The 22,620-nt window shown below is 34.8% G+C and overlaps 1 protein-coding gene across 1 annotated transcript in view; it reads right to left on the bottom strand.

Moving 5' to 3' along the window:
* Positions 1-22,620, bottom strand: part of LOC136037154 (peripheral plasma membrane protein CASK-like) — a gene marked incomplete in the record, with an annotated part of 194,786 nt that overhangs the window by 29,190 nt on the left and 142,976 nt on the right. The window contains 2 exon segments of the mRNA XM_065719673.1: positions 5,134-5,364; positions 19,003-19,147. Of these exon segments, the coding sequence (XP_065575745.1) occupies positions 5,134-5,364; positions 19,003-19,147 (376 nt within the window).

Below are 22,620 nucleotides of genomic sequence, written 5' to 3'. Positions count from 1 at the left end.
TTACAATCGAATGAGCCCCCTCCAAAGTTTATACGGCCAACCCTTCCATATGAAGTGCCTCTCGAAAAAATACTAATACCCCGAACACTAATTGCTCTTTACTATGGGCAATGCTATAGGATTGTCTCTGACTTAAATAAGTGAGTAGAACTTTCAATACTCCTTCTAATGAATATCCGGAATCACCCTGGAGCGATTTGGAGGGGGATTATCTGGAAGAAATTTTCCAGGAGGGGGGGGGAAGGGATAAACGCCCAGACACATCTCGTGCATACCCAGTTTCCTATTACAATGGATCAATTCTTTAACATAGCCTTCGACGAGGTCAATACACTTCTCCAGGCAGTATTTCCTTTTCAACAACTTATGAAGAAACCTATACACCCTATAGAGCCTTATCTTTGCTGGGCGTTTGCTTGATCAATGCTATTCAGATGGACGCCTTTCGATTGTACTTCATGAAGGATAATCTATTGCAAGAGATTGGGCTTTTGGCTTTCTATCTGGGCAAACGAAAAGCAAGTTACTCCAAATCAGGTGGGAAGAGATCACAAAAAAAGATTTTTAACTTTTTAACAAGGACAACCTTAAACTAACACCGTCAAATTATGATTTTGTAAGTTTTTGAAACTAGGTAAACATTTGACAACACAAAAGCTCTCTATTAACATATTTCCTCCCCTTGCAGTCAAAAAGTGGTTCTCAGGCTTTTTCCTCTGGTCCACTTTTGAGGCTGCTTTCTACCACAAACACGACTTCTAATCATGTTATTTCATTGGAAATTTTATGGCAATTGTCAAGATATAGCTAAAATGCCAAGACAGATCGAAGTTAGATGGGACTGAAGTAGAAAGCTATGCAGGTCTCTGGTTTAGGTAAGACCCTGTGATTGGTTAATATTTAGCCCAGATTCTTTGGTTTGATGAGTCAGAATTGGGCTATTCCGGCAATTATAATCAGATCTTACTCAAAAACTATCCTACCTTGTTTAGTGTAAGGTGCATGCATATATATTCGGTGCTCTTTATTTGTTCCTTAAATCACAAATGCCAAGGAATCAATTGAAATAGTTTTCTATAGACAAATCAATAGCCCACTTCAAAACATTCTTTTATGAATGGCGAATAAGGCTTATCCTAAGATAACAGGAAACAGAAAACAAGTTACCGTTTATATTGTAATACACACAAACGGTTACAATGTTATATAGTGTCATACTGTTATATCACGTTTATAATGTTACATTGTATTGTAGTTACCGTATATATTGTAATGTAAGGGGAGGTTTTTTTTTTTAAATCGTCTTTAAAATTGAAAGGGAAACAAAAAACTAGTTACCGTTTTTAGGTCTATGGATTCCCAGGGATAAAAATGAATTAGCATTTCAATATATTGTAAACCAACAAATAATAACCGTAATTCATCTGTTAAGTCAAATCATTGTTTTCAAGTTAAAAAGCAGGAAATTATTCTTTTATTTGACAGAGTATTAAAACTACCATCACCAAAATATGTAGATGAGGAACACCTTTTCATTAGAGATATTGTAATTGAAAAAGGGTATCCCGAAAAAACTACATTTCAAACAACAGAAAAAAGAAAAAAATTGAGCAAATCTAGCGCTATAGAAGAAAATCAAAATGAAAAAAATTATTTGTTCCGATTTTTATAACAAAAATTAACAAAAGAATTAATAAGAAAATATTAAGGTTGCTTTCAAATCCTAAATAACTACGAGATCTTTATTAGTATTAAATAAAAAAATATAAGTTTTTGAGCTAAAAAAAAAACCTTCGGACAATTCAATCCTGGTGAAAATTTACCCCTGACAATTACCCTTAACATGTCGACGGGTAAAATTGATCGGTAGAGAGAAAGCAGGAGAACAAATAAAGAAATTTTGTATAAGAATTCTGGCAAATTCCCCCTGTATAAAATTTCCACCCCTGGAAACTTCCATCTCATTGGTAAATTCGCTCCGTGAAAAATCTGTCCAGCAGAAAATTCATTCTCTCCTCCTGACAAGAAAAATGCATGCATGCTTCTCAATAACAAATACGATACGTTAACAATAGGCAAATGTTAAAACTTAGGCGTTTCCCCAGGAGATGTGGGGGGTCATGTTATCTTCAAAGACATATTTAGTGAACAAAATAGCTATTTCGAAATTTTGATCGGATCATTTTGAGAAAAAAAGTCGCTTGGGAGGGGGCATAGTTGCCCTCCAGTTTTTTGGTCACTTAAAAAGGGAACTAGAACTTTTTTTTACGTTACAATCAGTCCTCTCCTATTCTTCTAGGCTCAGTGTGTCGATATGATCCCCTCTGAAAAAAAAACCAAATAAAAACGCACCATTGATCTTTCTTCTGGCAAAAATACAAAATTCCACATTTTTGCAGATAGGAGCTTGAAACCTCTACAGTAAGGTTTTCTGATACGCTGAATCTGATGGTGGAATTTTCATTCGACTGGGTACGACTGGGGTTCTTTACCCATTTTTTCGAAAATCAGGCAAATTTTCTTAGGCTCGTAACCTTTGATGGGTAAGATAAAACTTGATGAAACTTATATATTTTAAATCAGTATAAAAATCCAATTCTTTTGATATAATTATTGGTATCAAAATTCCGTTTTTTAGAGTTTCGGTTACTATTGAGCCGGGTCGTTCCATACTTACGCTTCGTTAATACGAACTGTTTGACACAGGTAAAGGTGTAAATCCAAAAAAAAAATATATACATGTAAAGTGGTGTATATAGAATACCCTGTTCTTGTGAAATATTTTAGGCTAATAAAATCCAGGAAAGTCACGAAAATAGAACTCAAAAATACAAAATAGTGACGTTTCTTCCTAAAGTTCAATAAGAAACTAAGAACTCGGCAAAATCGTGAAGCGAAGTGCAATTCTCCGTTTCGAATTCAATCAGAATTTTGATCGGATCATTTTGAGAAAAAAGTGGCATGGGAGGGGGCCTAGTTGCACTCAATTTTTTTGGTGGCTTAAAAAGGGCACTAAAACTTTTAAATTCCGTTAGAATGAGTCGTCTCCTTATCTTCTAGGTTCACTGCGTCGATATCATCAGCTCTGAAAAAAAAAATCGCATCCGTGATCTGAAAATACTAAATTCCACATTTTTGCTCATTCAAAATGCCATACTTATATATAGATCCGTGTTTAATATATTCACATTATAAACATATCTTAAGTGGCTACACTAACTATATTCATCAAATCCTTGGCATTTAAAGCCTATTTACAACAAGATCTTACTAATTACCACTATCTTAATCTTGGTATTAGTAGAATCTAATTGTTAATAGACCCTTAAAGCTACGGTTTGTTTAAATGCATCTTTCAAACTTAAGACAACGGCCAGGAAATTAATTGGCCTTATTTTTTTCAAGGAGGCACACTCGTGCCTTCAAGGAGGCACACTCGTGCCTCTATAAAGAGGCGACACACGACAATGTTAAGCGATCTTCGGTTCCAGTGGTCGCAGACGGATGGGGAGGGATGCATTTCGTAGCCCGAGCTCCAACTAAGAAACCTGCAAAATTTCATCCCCCTCCAACTTTTTCTTCATGGGGAAAATCTGGCCGAAAGTTTCGACCTGTCAACCCAAGCCCCCCTTTAACGTTGTCCGATCGGGCTGAAATTCACAAGTTAAGGTCCCCTAGGGCCCAGGAGCTTATCCGCGAAATTTCAGCTTGATCCGATAACTCCTTCCCTGTTTTCCAGAAACCACGCATAGCCACTTAAAATTCATTTACTTTTTTTTCCTAGACGCCTACAGGTCACATCCGACATCGGATCTGGGTGTACGAAGACTCATTCGATGCGGAATTCTCCGAGTAAGTGCCCATGAAAGTTTCGTAGGAAAATCTTAACCCCCCGAAAGTTTTGACCCTCCAACCCCCCCACCCCTTTTAACGTTGTCCGATCGGGCTGAAATTCACAAGTTAAGGTCCCCTACGGCCCAGGAGCTTATCCGCGAAATTTCAGCTTGATCCGATAACTCCTTCCCTGTTTTCCAGAAACCACCCATTAGCTATTTAATTAACGGATTTCTCTCCATAAGAGCCCATGTTAATTTGAAATTTTTAAAAGCTATTGAGAAGTTATATTTACACACATGCAAGTTATTAGCTCAGTTGGTAGAGCGTGAGACTTTTAATCCTCGGGTCAAGGGTTCAAGTCCCTTACGGGCGGTTTTTTTCACAACATCAAAAAAATTTTGATAACACCTGGACAGCTTATCATTTGAGAGATAACAGAATATTAGCTTCTTATGAGCAAAAGAAACATTTCGGTCATTCTATCTATTTTTTTTTCTATTTTATACAATGATTTAAAAGCGGGGGGGGGGGTTCCTCTCCTAATTCCTGTACGAGGAGTACAGGAATTATTAAATTACATCCACCATGGATTGTAGAAAAACGTACAGAAATAATATGAAAAAAACTTCGTTTTCTTAAAGAGTTAAAGAGGCTGCGTCCCAAAGTCGAACCTTAAAACGTACAGGAATTAGAAGAGGCAGTTGGGGGGCTGCCGCCCCCCAAACCCCCAGCTTTTAAAGACTCTTTTGTACAGGTTTTTTTTTGTGGGGGGACTTCATTGTTACTAATTACTAGTTTCGGCGCAATGGTTCTCCTGTCCTCTTGTGTTTAACATTTTTCGAAGTTATTCCATTATTCATTCATTTCAATGTTTTGTTAATTAAAAGAGGGCCTTTCCCAAGCCAAGAGCGGGGGGTTAGCAAAAAAACAAAAAACCTGTAACAAAAGAGTCTTTAAAAGCTGGGGGTTTGGGGGGCGGCAGCCCCCCAACTGCCTCTTCTAATTCCTGTACGTTTTAAGGTTCGACTTTGGGACGCAGCCTCTTTAACTCTTTAAGAAAACGAAGTTTTTTTCATATTATTAACAGGATAAGCACAACTAATTAAGAAGTTATTTGAAATTAGTAACAAATGCACGTCAACAGCAGGTCAATAAACGGTTTTTCTTTAAATGGTTGCTACCGACAAATTGATTTTATAACCATATATTTTTTGCTAAGCAGGGTCGTTTAAACGTTATAACTTATGCTTTTATTCAAAAAGACATTGAAGCTTCTAAGTTTTTAGAGGTACTTACGAGGTATTGGGTATGCATATTTTTCTGGATGGTTTCCAATGATGGTATTCTTTATATGCCTTCTACCAACGCCATGAGCCCCAAGGAGCACAAGGGTTTTTCTCTTGAAAGTTGGCAGCCTCACAACCTCCTCGTAAGCTCTCAGGTCCAATTGATCAAATATTGCATTGTGTTTTGTAGAGTTTTTATCCTTAGATTGTTTCTTCTTTTTGATGAAAAATGAGCAATTAACTGAAAGGAAATTTTGGTTTTAATTGTAGACAAAAAAGAAAAAGAGAAAAAAGAAGAACGACAAGGTTCCAATAAATGAGCTAACTACTGATTCAGTTTCAAAAACGAGCTGAATCTAGACACATTAAAAACCAATCTAGGCCCTGACTCAGTCCAAAACCCAGCTAAATCTTGATTTGACATAAAACCAAGCTTTCTTAAAGCTGCATAATTTCAATCGGTTCAAAAACGCGTTCGTAAAGTTCTGTATCGGAATTACAATGAGCAAAATCCCAATTCGGTGCAATACAGAATGAAAGCCTAATTTGAAGCACAAACGGATTAAGTTAAAATTCGGTAGAATTTAACCGAATGTGTTCAATTTTTTTTTAATTGCCTAAAACTTATTAGACGAATACCCTGCTTTAATGGACATGAAACAGGTTTGTTATTCGTTCAGCATGTGTTGTCAATCTCGTGTTGGTACTCGTAATATCAGTATTTTATTTGTTTTTTTTTATTTATGTCTTGTTAACTAAAGCCTGTCGAATTGTCAAAACCAACCAAAGGTGTAGCTTATTCGACAGAAAATACTAAACGAATAATTTACTAATTGCAAAATCTAATTTGCAAAGCTTACTTGGCAAAATTATCATCAAATGAATAGTAAGCATACTTTGAGGAAATAGGAAATAACTGTCTTCCAAGGGAGTTCCCCCTTTTATATCGTTTCCAACAGTTCCAAATGCGATTTAAATGCAAAGCTAGCATAAAATTTGATTCTTGGAGATGCAACTAATCGGAGAAAACTTACACTAATGCGTGAGACGAAGATTAGGGAGCAAACAAAAAAAGGACAAAATGTTTATTGCTCAATAAGGTATGAATCTATCAGCAGACTCAATGGTCTAAAAAAGCAAGTCAGTTTCTCCAAGTTTTCTTCTTAATTCAAATTGTTTCTGAATTCTTTCTCAGTTAAATATATGTAGCTTCCAGTTCATTCACTAGATTTGTCCGTTATTTCCTAGTTATTGAACTCTTTCAGACTAGTGAATGAATCGGAATTTTGTTCTGAATAAATATGTTAGTTTTAATTTTAATGCTTAAGTAATTCTGCAGATGATGATTGCTTTACATGTGGTTGAAATATACAGACTTTTGTATTTGTTTTGTCTGTCTAATAAAAGGACTTATCCCCATTTAGACGTTTATTTGTTCGTCATAGAAAGCCGATGTGGTCCTGGAAAAAAGAACCTTATTTAGGGTATTGCGTCAAAAAAAAAAAGGTTTAGAAAAAGAAATTTATAAGCAAGAAAAAGTTGCCATTTGATAATGGTTCGGGAATAACTATTGTTTCGGTTCACTCTTTTTTCATGGGTACCACTGATGTCTCCTTTTTTCTTCCTCTCCACGTCACTACTGAGAAACTGGAACATTACAGAGAGCTTTTACGGGCTCATTTGAAAGCTATTGTTCCTATCTACATGCTTTTCATATACAATAAACAACAGCTTTTTCCACAAAAGAAGTTTTTCAAAGAAAAGCAAAAAGCTACATTAAACCTATGACGAGCGGAAATGAAGTGAAACAATTATTCAAGTGCAAAACCAACATAACTTATCATCAATAAATAAGTGAAACCAAAAACAAACAGAAATAACAGTAAATAATTTGGTGAAACCTAGAAGGAACAAAAACTACCATGCCTTGTAAAGACCAGAATTTTATTTCCGCTTTATTAAAAACAATTTTAATTCCAGCTGGTGACACAAAAGTCATAACATAAACGAAATAAAGAAAGAAAATCATCCCATTAGCTAGGATTATTGAAAAGAACTAATGAAATGCATATTAAAAGTTTAATATATATTGATATTAATTCGTGGAAGTTCTATGCAATTCTGCCTATATTAATGCTATAGGAGGAAAAACTTTTAAATGTATCGAGCCCCACATTTTGAAATAAGGAAAATGAGAAGGGAAACGAGGTGGAAGTAAATGTGCTAGTGAGTTCGGTGTTTGTTCATAAATTGTATGCTAACTAGAAGGACTAGTAGGTTCCTGCAACATAGTTAAGATTTTTAATGCCAAACTCTACATCATTTTCGATTACTATGGGCTAGACTTCGTAACTATGACCTAGATACTTTTTATAAATTCTCCTTGATAACGTAACAGTAAAGTGCCATGTGGCACAACAATGGTATATTTTGTGTCGTGTACCATTGAAACCTCCATTGCCAAAAATCCTTAATAGTAAACTAAAAATTTTAAACCTCTCTCTTAAATGCTCTCCCTCCTAGTCTTCTCAGTAAATGAAAACTAAAATACAAGTTAAAAAAAAAAAACTATTTACGTTTATCCTAATAACAAAAATAAACAACAAAAACACATTTAAGAGAATTTCAAAACAGAGCTGAAAACCTAAAGTACCTATTTTCATCTTCTTTTTTTTCTCCAACGCTGGTAGGGCAATGAAACATCGTAGGAGCGTCAAAGTGTGCAACCAAGGGAAGATTTCGCAATTTTGTAATTAGGGTTGCACTTCCCCAACCCTGTCAAAGCGTACATGAATTGTCTACCGTTTTTGACGTTAAACAGAGGCGATCAGTTAGGGAAAGGGGAGGACTCTATCCTTGAATTTGGAGAATCGTCTTGTCTTGAGATAAAACTAATAGATGTTTTTTATGAAAGATATTTGGGACTATACATTCACCCTCTAGGAGGACAGATCGCATTTGAGATATAGATGGGACAAAGGGATACTTGGGAATTCAAGGCCGAGCCACTTTATACTGATACTTGTCGATAAATGTCGAGAAAGTTCCGTGCGACAACAACTAAAAGGTAGCGGCATGTAGACTGCTTTAAATATGCCTAGCGCCAATAACTATGTTATTAAAAGAAGAAAAGAAAATGATACAAAAAGATGGCTCTTATATTCAACCAGATTTTCCACTTGTTCAATCTTGAAGATATGAAGAAGAAAATAAACGTTCAATTCACCCATGGCAACACAAGTTGAGTTCCCAATTTTCAACAGAGCCTCGTTAATAAAACTTAAGTGTAGATACCGAACACTCTCTTTTTGTCATTAGAAAGCTGTGGAAGTCAGTAGCCTTTTCTTTGACACAGAGAGATTTTCTGTCATCGACAAGACTAAAACCGACAAGACTAAGATATGAACATTTATAAAACTAGAGTAGTACCAACTGCCGAAGCCTTTACGGGTCTAAAATAGACTAAAGCAAGTCCCATTGGATCCCGTCAAAAGATCAGTAAAAACCAGTTCACTTGACCTTCTATCTTTAACTAATGGTATTTACCTGAAATAAAAGAAGTAACCTCAAAAAAGAAAAACAAAATATAAAAAGCCCTATTCAGCCAAAGAAAAAAAATTGTATTCTAAAATACTCTTCAATCTAAACAGCTCTAACAGATCTAGAAATGCTCTAAGCTAAAGCATCGACGATATTCCTCCTTAGAATATAACTTGTACATTTTTTTAATTAGAACATGCTTCTAAGAAAATTTTCTTTTCTTTTCAAAACATCTAACGTTTTTTTTCTTTATTTTTCATTGATCGACTTCCTCTAGTCTCTGCAATGCGAGATAAATGGATCAATATTTAGGTTTATTTTCGATGTATGTACATTAATTAAAATCTAAACTTATGGAAAATAATAAATGTTGCAAAAATATTTCGCTACAGCGAAATTCTAAAAAAGAACTCTTCAAAATGCAAACTTCAGGATCCGTGACTTGTTTCACAGCAAACTTCTTTTTATACCATATTTTCTAATGAATAGTAAACCTGATGCTTACTTTGTTTCAAACAGTTCGTGGTAACGAACTGTAGTAAGGAGCGACCCGGCTCAATAGTAACCAAGACTCTAAAAAATGACAATAGCTACATCAAAAGAATCGCATTTTAATGCTGATTTTAAATATATAAGTTTCATCAAGTTTAGTCTTACCCATCAAAAGTTACGAGCCTGAGAAAATTTCCATTATTTTACAAAATATGGGGAAACACCCCTAAAAGTCATAGAATCTTAACAAAAATCACACCATCAGATTCAGCATATCAGAGAACCCTACTATAGAAGTTTCAAGCTCCTATCTACAAAAATGTGGAATTTTGTATTTTTTGCCAGAAGGCAGATCACGGATGCGTGTTTATTTGTTTTTTTTTTGTTTTTTTTCCAGGGGTGATCGTATCGACCCAGTTGTCCTAGAATGTTGCAATAGGGCTCATTCTAACGAAAATGAAAAAGTTCTAGTTTCCTTTTTAAGTGACCAAAAAAATTGGAGGGCACCTAGGCCCCCTCCCACGCTAACTATTTTCCCAAAGTCAACGGATCAAAATTCTGAGATAGCCATTTTATTCAGCGTAGTCGAAAAACCTTATAACTATGTCTTTGAGGACGACTTACTCCCCCACAGTCCCCATGGGATGGGCTACAAGTTACAAACTTTGACCAGTGCTTGAATATAGAAATGATTATTGGGAAGTGTACAGGCGCTTTCAGGAGGATTTTTTGGTTGGGGGAGGGGTTGTGAAGAGGGGGATATGCTGGGGGAACTTCCCATTGAGGAATTTGTCATGGGGGAAGAAAATTTCCATGAAGGGAGCGCAGGATTTACTAGCATTACTTAAAAAAACAATGAAAAAATAAATATGAAAAAGTTTTTTTCAGCTGTAAGTAAGGAGCAGCATTAAAACTTAAAACGAACAGAAATTATTACCCATATGAGGGGCTCATCTCCTCTTAATACTTCGCTCTTTACGCTAAAGTATTTTTCAGTAATTTCAACTATTTATTCTACGGCTTTTGTGATTCAGTGGGTCATTCGTAATGAATTGGGACACAATTTAAGCTTTAGTGTAAAGAGCGAGGTACTGACAAGGGGGCGAACCCCCTCATATATGTAATAAAAACATGAGAATACAAAAGTTCTTTACGTAAGCTAATTTATAAGTTACGTATATCTTTTACTAAAAAAAAGATTCGTAAAAAATTTAAAGTTCTAGTTGCCTTTTTAATTAACCGAAAATCGTAGGGCAACTAGGCTTCCTCCCCCGCTCTTTTTTTCTCAAAATCATTCGATCAAAATTATGAGAAAGCCATTTAGCCCCAAAAAAAATGCAAATTTCGTTTTAATTATTCCTCTGCGGAGAGCCAAAATCAAAACATGCATTGATTCAAAAACAATCAGAAATTAAATAAAAAAACAAGTTTTTTTAACTGAAAGTAAGGAGCGACATTAAATCTTAAAACGAACAGAAATTACTTCGTATACGAAAGAGGCTGCTTCCTCATCAACGCCCCGCTCTTTACGCTAAAGTTTTTTACTGTTTTAAAAAGAAGAGTTGAGAGAAAGAATCAAGTTGAGAGAAGAATGGTTTTGCAGTGGAAAAGAAGGACACGTTAGATCTTGGAGGTCTGATTTGCTCAGAACTTTTAGGGGTCGTTCCTTGGCTCAAGAGGAACGAGCAATTTGCTGGGAGAGAGGGGGCGATAGGGGGCTCAACAAAGAGCCTAAAAATTATTTACTAAACTAAAGTAAAACTAAAAGTAAAAATAAACTAAACTAAACTTAACTAAAACTAAAGTAAAACTAAAGAGTTTTACTGCTGATGATGAACACTGTATATGTGTTCGAAATATCCAGTTAAATAATTTTATATCTGTTCACTGTCAATTAAAAGGTTTCATCCCTATTTTGTACTGTTTTACTTTCGCCATAGAAAGGCAGTGTGGTCTTCGAAGTTTTCTATTATTTGTTCCTGATTATTCTGAAATTTACCCACGTAAATTCTTCGACCAAAAAGAGCCTTATCTACAAAAAATTGTTTGGGGGAAGATTTCAACGAAAATAGGTACAAAAAGCGCCCAGAAACGTTTTTATTTGAAAAAGGCGGAAATTTTAACCTTCAGTCTTTGGGTTAAATGGATTCGAACACAGATAAGAAATAGGAAAGGATATTGGTTCCCCCAAAAACAGGGCCCGACAAAGGGGAGAGAAAAAGGTAAATATACTTTTCATTTTGAACGGGTAAAACTTAAAACGATAAACTTCTGTTCCAGGCGGACCCTAACCTAAAAAAATAGTTTTAGTTCGCGGGGCCCATGTAAACAAAAATAGATTAAATATGCCCACACAAAAGGGCAAAAAAATTATTGCGACTTATATTTATAAGCCCTTGGAATTCCATTGCAAAAGTAAACAATCAAAAGTGCATTTCGTTCTCTCAAAAATGGGACCAAAAAAGGAGCCGAAAATCTATTTTTGTTGGGACAAGGGCCCCCAAATACAGGACCTGGAATTGTCCCGAAAGCTATTTCTCCATTCAACTTTTACTTTTCAAACTTTTAAGAATTGTCACCGAACATTTTTGGGGAGGGAGAAGGATGTAAATTGGCCTGCAAGTGAAAAAAAAAACTTGTTTTCCCATATTATTCTCAAATTTACAGCTGCGAGTTCCTGAGCCAAGGGGAATTCAATTTAAAAAAAAAGTTCAGGGACGGTCTCCCAAAACAGGTCGAAAGTTTCGTTTTGCTTGACTCAGAACTTATATTCTTAAGTTCTTGAGTCAAGAGTACCTCAATGTACAAGAAAAGAGAGCGGGAGAAGAAACAAAATATTGGTTTACTCGACAAAACGGCCCAAAAAACATTTTTTCCCCGAACAGCTTGAAGCTTATTATTATTCACTTTTGGATATTAAAGAAATCTTAGGTGGGGGCGAGGAACTTTTAAACTGCTGCAGAGAGACTTTTATTTCACTGGCTTGAAACTTATATATGAAAGTACTTGGGGTCTAAAATTCACAAAAAAAGAAATGATGTCAGTTCACCCGAAAACGGGTTTGAAAAGGGTCAATAAATGAATTTTAATGAACTATTAAAACTTAAACCCGTAAGTGCTAGGCCAAATGGACCTTAATATTCAAGAAAATGTGCATTTTTTGGATATGTACCCACTTAATTGTGGCCCAAAAAGAGCCAGAACACTAGCTTCAAACTTATATATGAAAGTACTTGGGGTCTAAAAATCACTAAAAAAGAAATGATGTTTGTTCACCCAAAAACTGCCCCCCTCCCAAAAGAGATAAAATTGGGCCACAAACCTTTTTTTTCTGATCAGGTTGAAATTTAAAGCCAAAAGTCCCTACGCCAAGAGTACCCTAAGGTACAAGAAAAATCTTAGTTTGGAGGCATGGTCCCCCTCAGAAAATAATGATGGAAAAGGGAACACATTAATTTTTACTGGCTTGAAACTTTCACGGATTTTCCTCTGCCTAAGGAGGCCGCACATTTCTTCTTGGGGGATTAGGGTTTCTCAGAGTCCCAAAATAGGCCAAAAACTAATGTCCTTTATATAAATGAAACTTACAAGATTAAGTCTCATGATCGAGGGGAACCTAATGAAAAGAAAAAAAAGATATTAGTCCAAATGGGGGATAATATGCTAAAAAAAAAAAAAATTCTGAACACAAACTTGGAAAACTACAGCTAGGTATTTCCTGATGTTCTTAAAGCTACATATAGACAGGACATGCTGAGCCTTAATAAAGGCATAATTTTTGTTTACTAAAAAAGTAGGTTGTATAGATTCATGACGTCAGAAACTAGGCGCAATATTTTTCTGCGTCTTTCCTGTACAAAGATATTAATGAAAGATATATAAAAGATATAAACTTCTCCATTTTTCTAACGAACAAAATCTGGATTTATTCCTGAGTTCCAGTCCTACATTTTAGCTTCTCACAAAAGAAACCACTACAGTAAGTATCTGAGACAGTTCTCTTTTTTTGTAAGAAAGCAAATATATTATAGAAAAACATAAAAGTGAAAATAATTTTGGCTGTATCAGTTTGTGATGTCCAAAATTTAGTCTCAGTTTTCTTTTCCCAGGCTTGAAACTTAGATAGCATAAAACGAAGGCCAGGTAGACCTCAATGGAAACAAAGTACTTTAAAGTCATGTTGTATTGATATATGATAACTGAAATTGGGCAATTTTTTTCTCCATAAAATTACAGGTCATCCAGAGAGGGACAAGGGGACCTCAACGAAGACAAAAACTATTGAAAACAATTTATTCTGTTGATTCGTTACAGCCAAAAAGGGCTCATATTTGTTTTGTTTCCGATAGGCCTACAATTTAATACACTCGAAAAAGCAAATCTAAGAGAATTTCGACTGTTTTCGGAATTTTATATTGACAAAAAACTGGTTGTATTAATTTGTGACACCCCAAAAGGGGACAAAAATTGTTTATATTCAATGGATAAAAACTTTCATTGTTAATACATTCGACCAAGGCAACGTAAATGAGGACAACGATATTCCAAAAAACAGGCTGTATTGATTCTAATCAAAATGCATTTTTTTGCTGATCGGCTTCAAAATTTAGGGTGAAAAGCAGTATCAAGAAAACATTGACTAAAACAAAAGCTCAAGAAAACAAACTTGGTTACGTTGATTCGTGATGTCTAATTTCTGTTGATAAAACCAAATCGAACCCTTCTTATAAATGAAATTGACACTCATTTATTAAAAAAAAAGTTACAATATAATAGAACACAAAAATAATTTTTTAAAAGTTAAATGATGGAAAAGATAAGTGTTTTTCCAAGTATGGGAAAACACGTTCAACAGTGGTGACTGGTCAAATAAGGCTCTGAAGCATGGGCGCTCCGAAAAGCGGATGAAGATTTCCTAGATGTTTTCCAGAGAAATTGTCAACGGATTGTTCTAGATACCTGGCTGGTTGGCCGTATTTCAAACAGTAGGCTGTACGAAAAGTGTGGTTCAATCCCGCTTTCTAGGGCTATAATGACAGGAAGGGTGAGACGGCTAGGGCACGTTCTGCGGACGAAGGATGACAGATTGCCAAAGATTGTACTTTCCGGCCAACCATCTAGGGCTAAACGGAGAGCCAGTCGTCCTTGTATGTGCTTTTTTCATTTCTTTCTTTTTGTAATACTCTATCGCGATACTCTGTATTTTTGAGGGGTTAAGAAACAAATTAATTAATTAATTAGTAACGAGAGACGACACACTGGAATTGTGTCGTCCTTGTATGTGCTTTTTTCATTTCTTTCTTTTTGTAATACTCTATCGCGATACTCTGTATTTTTGAGGGGTTAAGAAACAAATTAATTAATTAATTAGTAACGAGAGACGACACACTGGAAGTGGTATGAAAGGTCCATTTCTAGGAATTGGAAATGGTATGAAAGTAACGAAAGTGATCAACTCACAGAAAAATGGTTTCTGTCATTTACTGCCATAAACAAATATTGTTAGCCTAAATGGGGCTAAAATGCGAGTGATGAAACTTTTGAAGTAGCCAATCGGCATAAAACAGGCAAAACAAGAAGAGCCTCCTTCAAATCCAGAGTTTTTACGTTTTTTTTTCTAATTTGTGGTATTTCCCATAGGATTTGCCTATTTTTGGCACTTGTACGGAGGAACATATTCTATTTTGTTATTTGTTATTTCTATTTTCTTATTTATATATTTTATTTTTATATTTATATATTTATCTTATATTTATATCTTATATATTATTTTAATTTATATTTGTTTTTTTATATTTATTTATACATATTATTATTTCTATTTTTCTTATTTGTTATTCTTATTTTTTTTCTGACAAAATGAGGCATTAGTTTTTTCAAAATTAGATTTTATCTCAGTCTGCGGACAACCTTGCTGGGCAACTTAGGAAGTAAGGAAAAGGTTTTTCTTTTGATCAGAATAGTAGATATTATTTTAAACTTTTGTACCTACATCAAAATACTTTTTAATTTGTATATTTTTGAGTTACCGGGATCCTTAGTTATGAGTAACTTTTATGATTTTGTTTTGCTCAAGATTTTCCTCTGATACTCTCAAGCTAATTTATTTTTTAGTTGATGTAGAAAAATATTAGTCTGTTAATCTCTTTCCACTGAGTGCGATATCCAGCAAGCTTTTTGCTAGAAAGCTTCTTGTTTGAATCTTAAAGCCCATGTTAGAACTGAGAGGAATATTTATCTTCTAGAGGAGTCTAATGCAGATTACTGATCACAGCACATAATGTCAAGTTTATATAAAAAATCATTATAAATAAAACTAACTCTATATCTTCAATCAAAGGTGAAAATAATTAGAAGTATCCTTCTGATTCATGCATTTTTGGTCCAATTTTAATTGGTTGTAAACGCAAAAGTGTGGGTGGTAAACACCTGATGTATCCCTAAGGGTCATAAAATTAGGAGTCATAAAAAGAATTGTCTTTTTTTTTTCATTCCAGGTTTTTTTCCCGTGGATTGCAGTTTTCACAACTACCTATCAGTTTCACTATTTTATAAAACAGTATTTAAATCAATTTTAAGAAGATTCTTTCGGGTAGTAATGCGTTAATAACTTCAATACAACAAAAAGTATTCATGTTTGAAAAACAAGGATCAACCTCTATAAGATGGGTAACATGTTTTTTAGTTGTTATTATGTCTTTGTAAAATAAAAACGAAGAAGATAAAAAGAAACAATCATTGCAAGTTATCTCTAAAGATTATCGACAATATAACTCGTAACACGTTTATTTATTTCCACATAAAACAATCAAAGCAAAAAGTGTTAGGTAGGATATTTGACTTGGATAAAACAATACGAGCAAGATAATTAATATGATTATGTGATATTTAACAGGCATACTCACCTAATTCCAGCCCTAAATTAACTTGTTCGAAGACAGGAATAACCGAAATAGCCTCATAATGGATTACTGCACAATTTGTTATTGACATTCTAGCCACTTGGGAGAATTGAGGGAGGGGGAGTTACACTACACTTATTTGTAGTAATCAATATTCCTTCTGAACTTGATTTAATTGTAATTTCTTTTTTTAAGCTTCGTTTCTTTTTCTTCAGTCATAGATTTTATTTTGATGTCTTACATAAACTAACTAATTCTTGTCATCAGTTCTAGATTTACTATTTGATTCTCGTTAGAAAACTGTCTTCTTTGATTTGATGATCAGAAAAGACAAATTATATCTTATTAGGTTGAATATCTATTAGAATGACCTAACTTTAGGACTAGGATTTTTCGATCAAATACTGAAGGTCAGTGATTGGAAACCTTTTTAGAGTTGGGTGCCAAATTTAGCTGTAAAAATAATAAAGTTATAACCGTTAATAATTTTTACAGCATATTTGATAACGATTGTAACGAAGTGTTTTGCGCAGAGCAAGACAACAAAAACCATTGGCACGCAATTTTCAGCAGGGACACGCTGCATGTGATTACTATCCTTTAGCGTCAAAATCAAATCGACTATAGACAATTTGAGCTTGAACTTTAATTAAATTTCAGCTTAAACTTCAGACAAATATCTCCAGGATTGGTGGGAAACAACAGTCTTACTCAAGTGATCTTTTCTTAGGATTTTAAATAGAATAAGTTTGAAAATCCACTTTTTTTTTATCTGTAACGTGACCTGCTTCGTTTTTCAAGACGTGGAAGAAGATAAGTAGCTTGGAAAAATAATAATTGCTTAACTAAACGTCTAATTTTATACTTACTTTTTTGATATTCTAGATTATGTCAATTAAAATAATGGAATGGATAGTAATAATTCATTTAAGGCAATTACCGGAAAGCTATCTGACACTAAAATATTGTCCCAGCCAACCTAATTTGAAACCTTCATAAGCACAACCAAAAAAAATAACGCCAGTACGGTCCTACCCAACAACAACCTAAAACTGACGTTCGGATGGGGCTGAAGTTTCATACTCGAATACAGTCACGAAAATGGCATAGTTTTATTAGGTTTGACAATCTTTTCTCTAAGATATCGTTAAAAAAATGTAAAGACCCACTCACGCCCATATAGATCATGATGGATATAGATCCCGAACGGACACAATTAGGATATTTGCTTTTACTTTGGACCAAATTTTATTGAGATCTATTTTCTCTTATTCATCCTAATGAAAAGAATTTAGGCTTCTCCCTCTACACATAAGATTTAACTAATTACTTTTGCAAATTTAGGTGGAGATTCGAGCCCGTCTTCTCGCTGATATCCTTATGACAGATGGAGTCCCTTCCTTTCACAAAGGATGGATAAAGCCAGGGCACCCAAAGAGTCTAACTACACATAAAATCTTATTCCCGCAATGTTTAACTAATACCGGATAGTCTTTTTTGTAAGATGTTCCGCTCCCACCCGAAAGTGGTCAAATCATACATGGAACTCAACAAGCACAACTAGAACACAGTTACTTTCTACCAAATTTGGTTATATTCAGCAACCTCTTATGTTAATAGTCCTCATTACAAAAATTTAGCCCCCTCCTTCCGTCTCCTATAGGGATGGGGGGTCGATTTGATCAACAAAAATAGCATAGTTGGAGCCCTCACTCATAGTTGGAGCCCTCACCCATAGTTGGAGCCAGGTTTCGCCAAAGTCCAACGACCACTTCTGCTAAACGTTCTAGTGATAAGTTTAGGAGCCCCCTCCCCACAGAGGTCATATTGTGCCCAGACATTCCAAAAGCAAAACATACAACGTGGCTTTTACTTCCTATTGATTTGGCTGAGATCCGATACCCTTTTGTAGTAAATGGGCAGATAAAAAAAATCTGGAAAACCCCTCCCCAACCTGCATGAGTCAGATTACAGCTAACTTGATTCAGTCTATTTCTGAAACTGATCTTTATATGGACAACAAATTTATTAATTTGATCAAAATGGAAAACGAAGAATGGAATCTGGAATTGCCGTTACGACCTTTTCAGAATTGTCTCCTAGAAGTCTAGAATAGATAGATATTTTTCTGTTTTCGCCATCTCAATGATAACCGCATACTCTACACGAGCCTGACATTACACCAAACCCAAGAGTTTACTCTCAGACCAAGGACAGTTTCTTTTTGCTTGTTGTCTATACTAATTAATAGGCTAGAAAAAATGTTTTCTATTTTTTGTTTCTGGAAAACAGAATGACTTTTGTAAAACTTTTGTTTCGCCATCTTACGATTCTCATACAGAAGTAATATTTAAATTTCCATCTCTAAGAGTTACCGAGTTTTAGACAGGTGATCCTGAAGTAAATGTACCCGACACGCACAAAAACTATACATAACTCCTTCTTTACGCAAAGACTTTACATGCAATCACCTAAATTTTTAACAGGTGACATCAACTTTTCAGAAACTGCAACTAAGTTATTTTAAAGGTAAAACTTGAAGTTTTTTCACTACATTGTCTCTCATCCAAGTTATATTCTGGAGGTTTGAGTTAAGGGATTTTAAGTTCGTTGCTTTGTCTGGACAAGAGCCGTTGAGGAAAGACCTGGGGCAATTATATCTTGAGATGGCTATAAACGCAGTGAAGGAAGCAGAATACCGTATACAGCCAGCATAGAAAATCATCAACGTGTATAGGTCAGATATCATGATTTGCGAGACAAAAAAAGTCGAAAAACACTCTCTAGCTGATACAAAAGTAGTTTTTAAAAAGTTTCTGAAAAGTTTTGAAAGGGTAGAAGCGAGTCACGATTTTTACAAGCCAAACTTCATGCATAAAAAAAAGTCAAACACAAGCCAAACTTCATGCATAAAACAAAATTAACTGACTTTCTAATAAGCCTACCTTGTTCTTTCTTTCCTTTGTCTAGTACGGAACAGGCATAGCGGTATTCTATGAGTTCAGGCGAAGGTATTAATCCAGCAGGACCAGCCGGACCGTCAGCATCCCTACGAGCTTGCCACCACCTGCCATCATCTTTACTAATAATCTAGAAAGAGAAAACAAGTTCTAAATCGATCAAAGCGAACAAGTACTACGAAAAAAAAATCTTAATTTTTGAAAAGATAGTCTCAGTATATTCTATTTCTCTTTTTTTCCAGATAGATAATATTATAAGAATTCAGTACTGTGTCAATTCTATTACCCCGTTGTTACGTGCCTTTAGGGGGTTTGGATTTTCAAGCCAATGAAGCTGATTATAAGTGTCACAGTGAAACTTATCCCCTTTAGTTTGTTTTTCTTACCTCTTTTATTTTTATCTTTTATTTTTATTGGAAATGAATATCCATTCATTTCCAGTTGCATTTTTCTGTCTTTTAACTTTGTACGCACGACTTTTATACGGTTTCATTTTATATAGCACTGTTATTTCTAGTTTTCTACAGGTACTTTTCAACAGCGTTTTTTTAATACATAATACAGTTTTTTTTTTTAATCAACAAAAATCAAACAGGACCGCTCTTAAAGCAATTTGAAGATGACGTCCTTGGAATTATTTACAATTCGAGTAGGGAATCTGTCCTAAAATGGCAACTGAACATTTTCATCCATAAGTTTTGAAATGAAGCTAGTCATTATAGATGAGGTCCTGACAAGCTATTCTCGTTTGATGATGTTATTGAAATATTTTAACTGAACTCTATTGATACATCATGGATCCTATTTAAAAAAAAAAAAAAATCGAAACGTGGGTAAAGCACATACTTCTAGATCTACAGACTCATAGTGAATGGGATTGATTTGCATTACTATTACCAAACTTGACGATCTTACTTCTAAATTTCGAAAAAAACGTTTCATTTTCTACGGGGACCTATATACTATTAAATAAAGACGACATGAAGAGGGTCAGGACAGATGAGTATTGCTATTATGAATTTTTATTCTATTGATCATAGTCATTTCAAAAACAAAAGATAATTAGTCAGTATCTAGCTACAGAAATTATTCTCTCCGTGGAAACAGTAGGTTCGAATTTAATTGATGATGTGCCAATCCGTACTGGTCCTAATAACTGTCTTAATTAACCTGTTTTACCAAATTTTTGATATTTTCTTGTGTTCTTCTTTAAATTGTTTGTGTTTGGTTAATTTATCTTAAGTTTTATGGCGATTGTAACTTTTTTTCTTTCCTTTTGTACTCCAATTTCTTCCCTTTGAGTTTTAACGTTGCTCTTTACTTTCAGTTGAAAAATTTGTTTTTTTTTAATTTAATTTCCGATCGTTTCTCAAATAAGGCCGATAAACCTGGCCAACCTTCTATGAAAAATTGCCCTCTCCTCACGGGAAACTCCTCCTTGGAAAGTTCCTTCAATGTAAAATACCCCCCCCGTAAAATTTCTTCTGAACAATTCCATCCTCGCTAAAAAGTGATCCCCCTTCTGTAAAATTTCTTGCAGAAGATTCAGCCCAAAAAAATTCTCGTCAGCATACTTCCACTTGAAAAAGGGTGAGTTCTAATAGTTTTTTTTTCTATTGGTCCATATCCCCCCCCCCTTTCGTGAAAATTATTTCCTGGAAATTCAAAAACACAGGATATTCCCCTCGGATAATTCCACCAGATTACCTCCATGTGTAAAAATGAATAGGCAAAGACAAATAAAAAGAATTTCGTATAGGGATTTTGTCAAATCTCTCCGGTATGAGATTTCTCCTCGAAGTTTCACCCCCGGGAACTTTCTTCCTTACAGAAAATTATCCCCATGGAAACCCATTCCATGCACAAAATTCCCCCTCCCCCCGAAAAATGTCAGCATAATTCCCAATAACAAATACTATACGTAAACAATGGACACATTTTACAGCTTAAAGACCTATCCGCAGGGGCTGGGGGGGGGGAATGTTATCTTTAAAGAAATAGTTTTTCAGAATTTTCAACTATTCCAAACAAAAGTGGTTATCTCAAAAATTTGATCGAAAAATTTTTGAAAAAGAGGGGCTGGTCGCCCTCCAATCTTTTTGGTCACTCAAAAAGGGCACTAGAACTTACAATTTATGTTAAAATGACCCATATCCCGATGTTCTAAGACGATTGTTTCGATATGATCACCTCCGGGAAAAAATGAATAAGCCCGCATCCGTGATCTTTCATCTAGAAAATTAAATAAAAAAACGAGTTATTTCAACTGAAAGTAAGGAGCAACATAAATATTTAAAACGGAGAGAAATTATTACGTATATGAGGGGGTTCGCCCGCTCGTCAATACATCGCTCTTTACGCTGAAGTTCGAATTTTGTTCCAATTCTTTAAGAATGAGCCTTGAATCACAAAGGCCGTATAATTAGAATAAATAGCTCTTTTGAAATTACTAAACATACTTTAGCGTAGAGAGCGAGGTATTGGTGAGGGGGCAAACCCCCTCATATATGTAATAATTTCTGTAGGTTTTAAGTTTTAATGTTGCCCCTTACTTTCGGTTGAAAAAACTTCCCTCTTCATGAATGTCGCGAAGGAGCCCTTTCGCGACATTCTAGGACCACTGGGTCAATACGATCACCCCAGAAAAAAAGCGCAGCCGTGATCTTTTTTCTGGCAAAAATACAGAATTTTATATTTTTGTAGATAAGAGCTTGAAACCTCTACAGTAGGGTTCTCTGATACGCTGAATCTAATAGTTTGATTTTCATTAACATTCTGTGACTTTTAGGGGGCGTTTCCCCTGTTTTCGAAAATAAGGCAAATTTTCTCAGGCTTGTAACTTTTTAATGGGTAAGACTAAACTTGATGAAACTTATATATTTAAAATCAACAAATAAATACAATTCTTTTGATCCATCTATTGGTATCAAATTCCGTTTTTTAGAGTTTCGCTTACTATTGAGCCGGGTCGCTCCTTACTTACAGTTCGTTACCACGAATTGTTTGAAAAATACAAAATTCAAAATTTTTGGAGACAGGAGCTTGAAACCTCTAGGGTTGTCTGATACACTGAACCTGATGGCGTGATTTTCACCATTCTTTGACGTTTAGGGCGACTCTTTTTTTTTTAATCAAGCAAATTTTCTCATGACGTCAATTGCAAAATCATAATTAAGGTTCTTACCGAATTTTCTGAGACGTCTGACCAATCCAGGTCGTTTTTTATGCTAGAATATCCCAAGATACAAATTTTGCCGAAAAAATATGGAGCGTTTTTGAGTACATACATACATACACAATTATTGCTCACTTGTATAGATAGTATATATCATGAAAAGAGAAATCACCAATGCAACAGCACAAACACCAAAAAAAAAAAAAAAAAAAAAAAAAGACAGAAGGAGAAAAGGAAGACTGTTTTCCTAAATTAGTGATTAATATAGACCAGCACTTGAATGAGGCCTTAACCCTACTCATCCATACAATCACATAGGTCAAACAGCATAGCCATACACAATCAACCATAAAGAATAATCCATGGACAGGCAGTCATGTCGTCAATAAGTATAAGTCGTCATTTACCAAACAATAGAAAAAATAATA

Source organism: Artemia franciscana, chromosome 16 (genome assembly GCF_032884065.1).
Source record: "Artemia franciscana chromosome 16, ASM3288406v1, whole genome shotgun sequence".
In the NCBI taxonomy this organism is placed as follows: domain Eukaryota; kingdom Metazoa; phylum Arthropoda; class Branchiopoda; order Anostraca; family Artemiidae; genus Artemia; species Artemia franciscana.
Note: the sequence above shows the minus strand (reverse complement) of the source record. Positions and strands in the feature narration are given on the sequence as shown.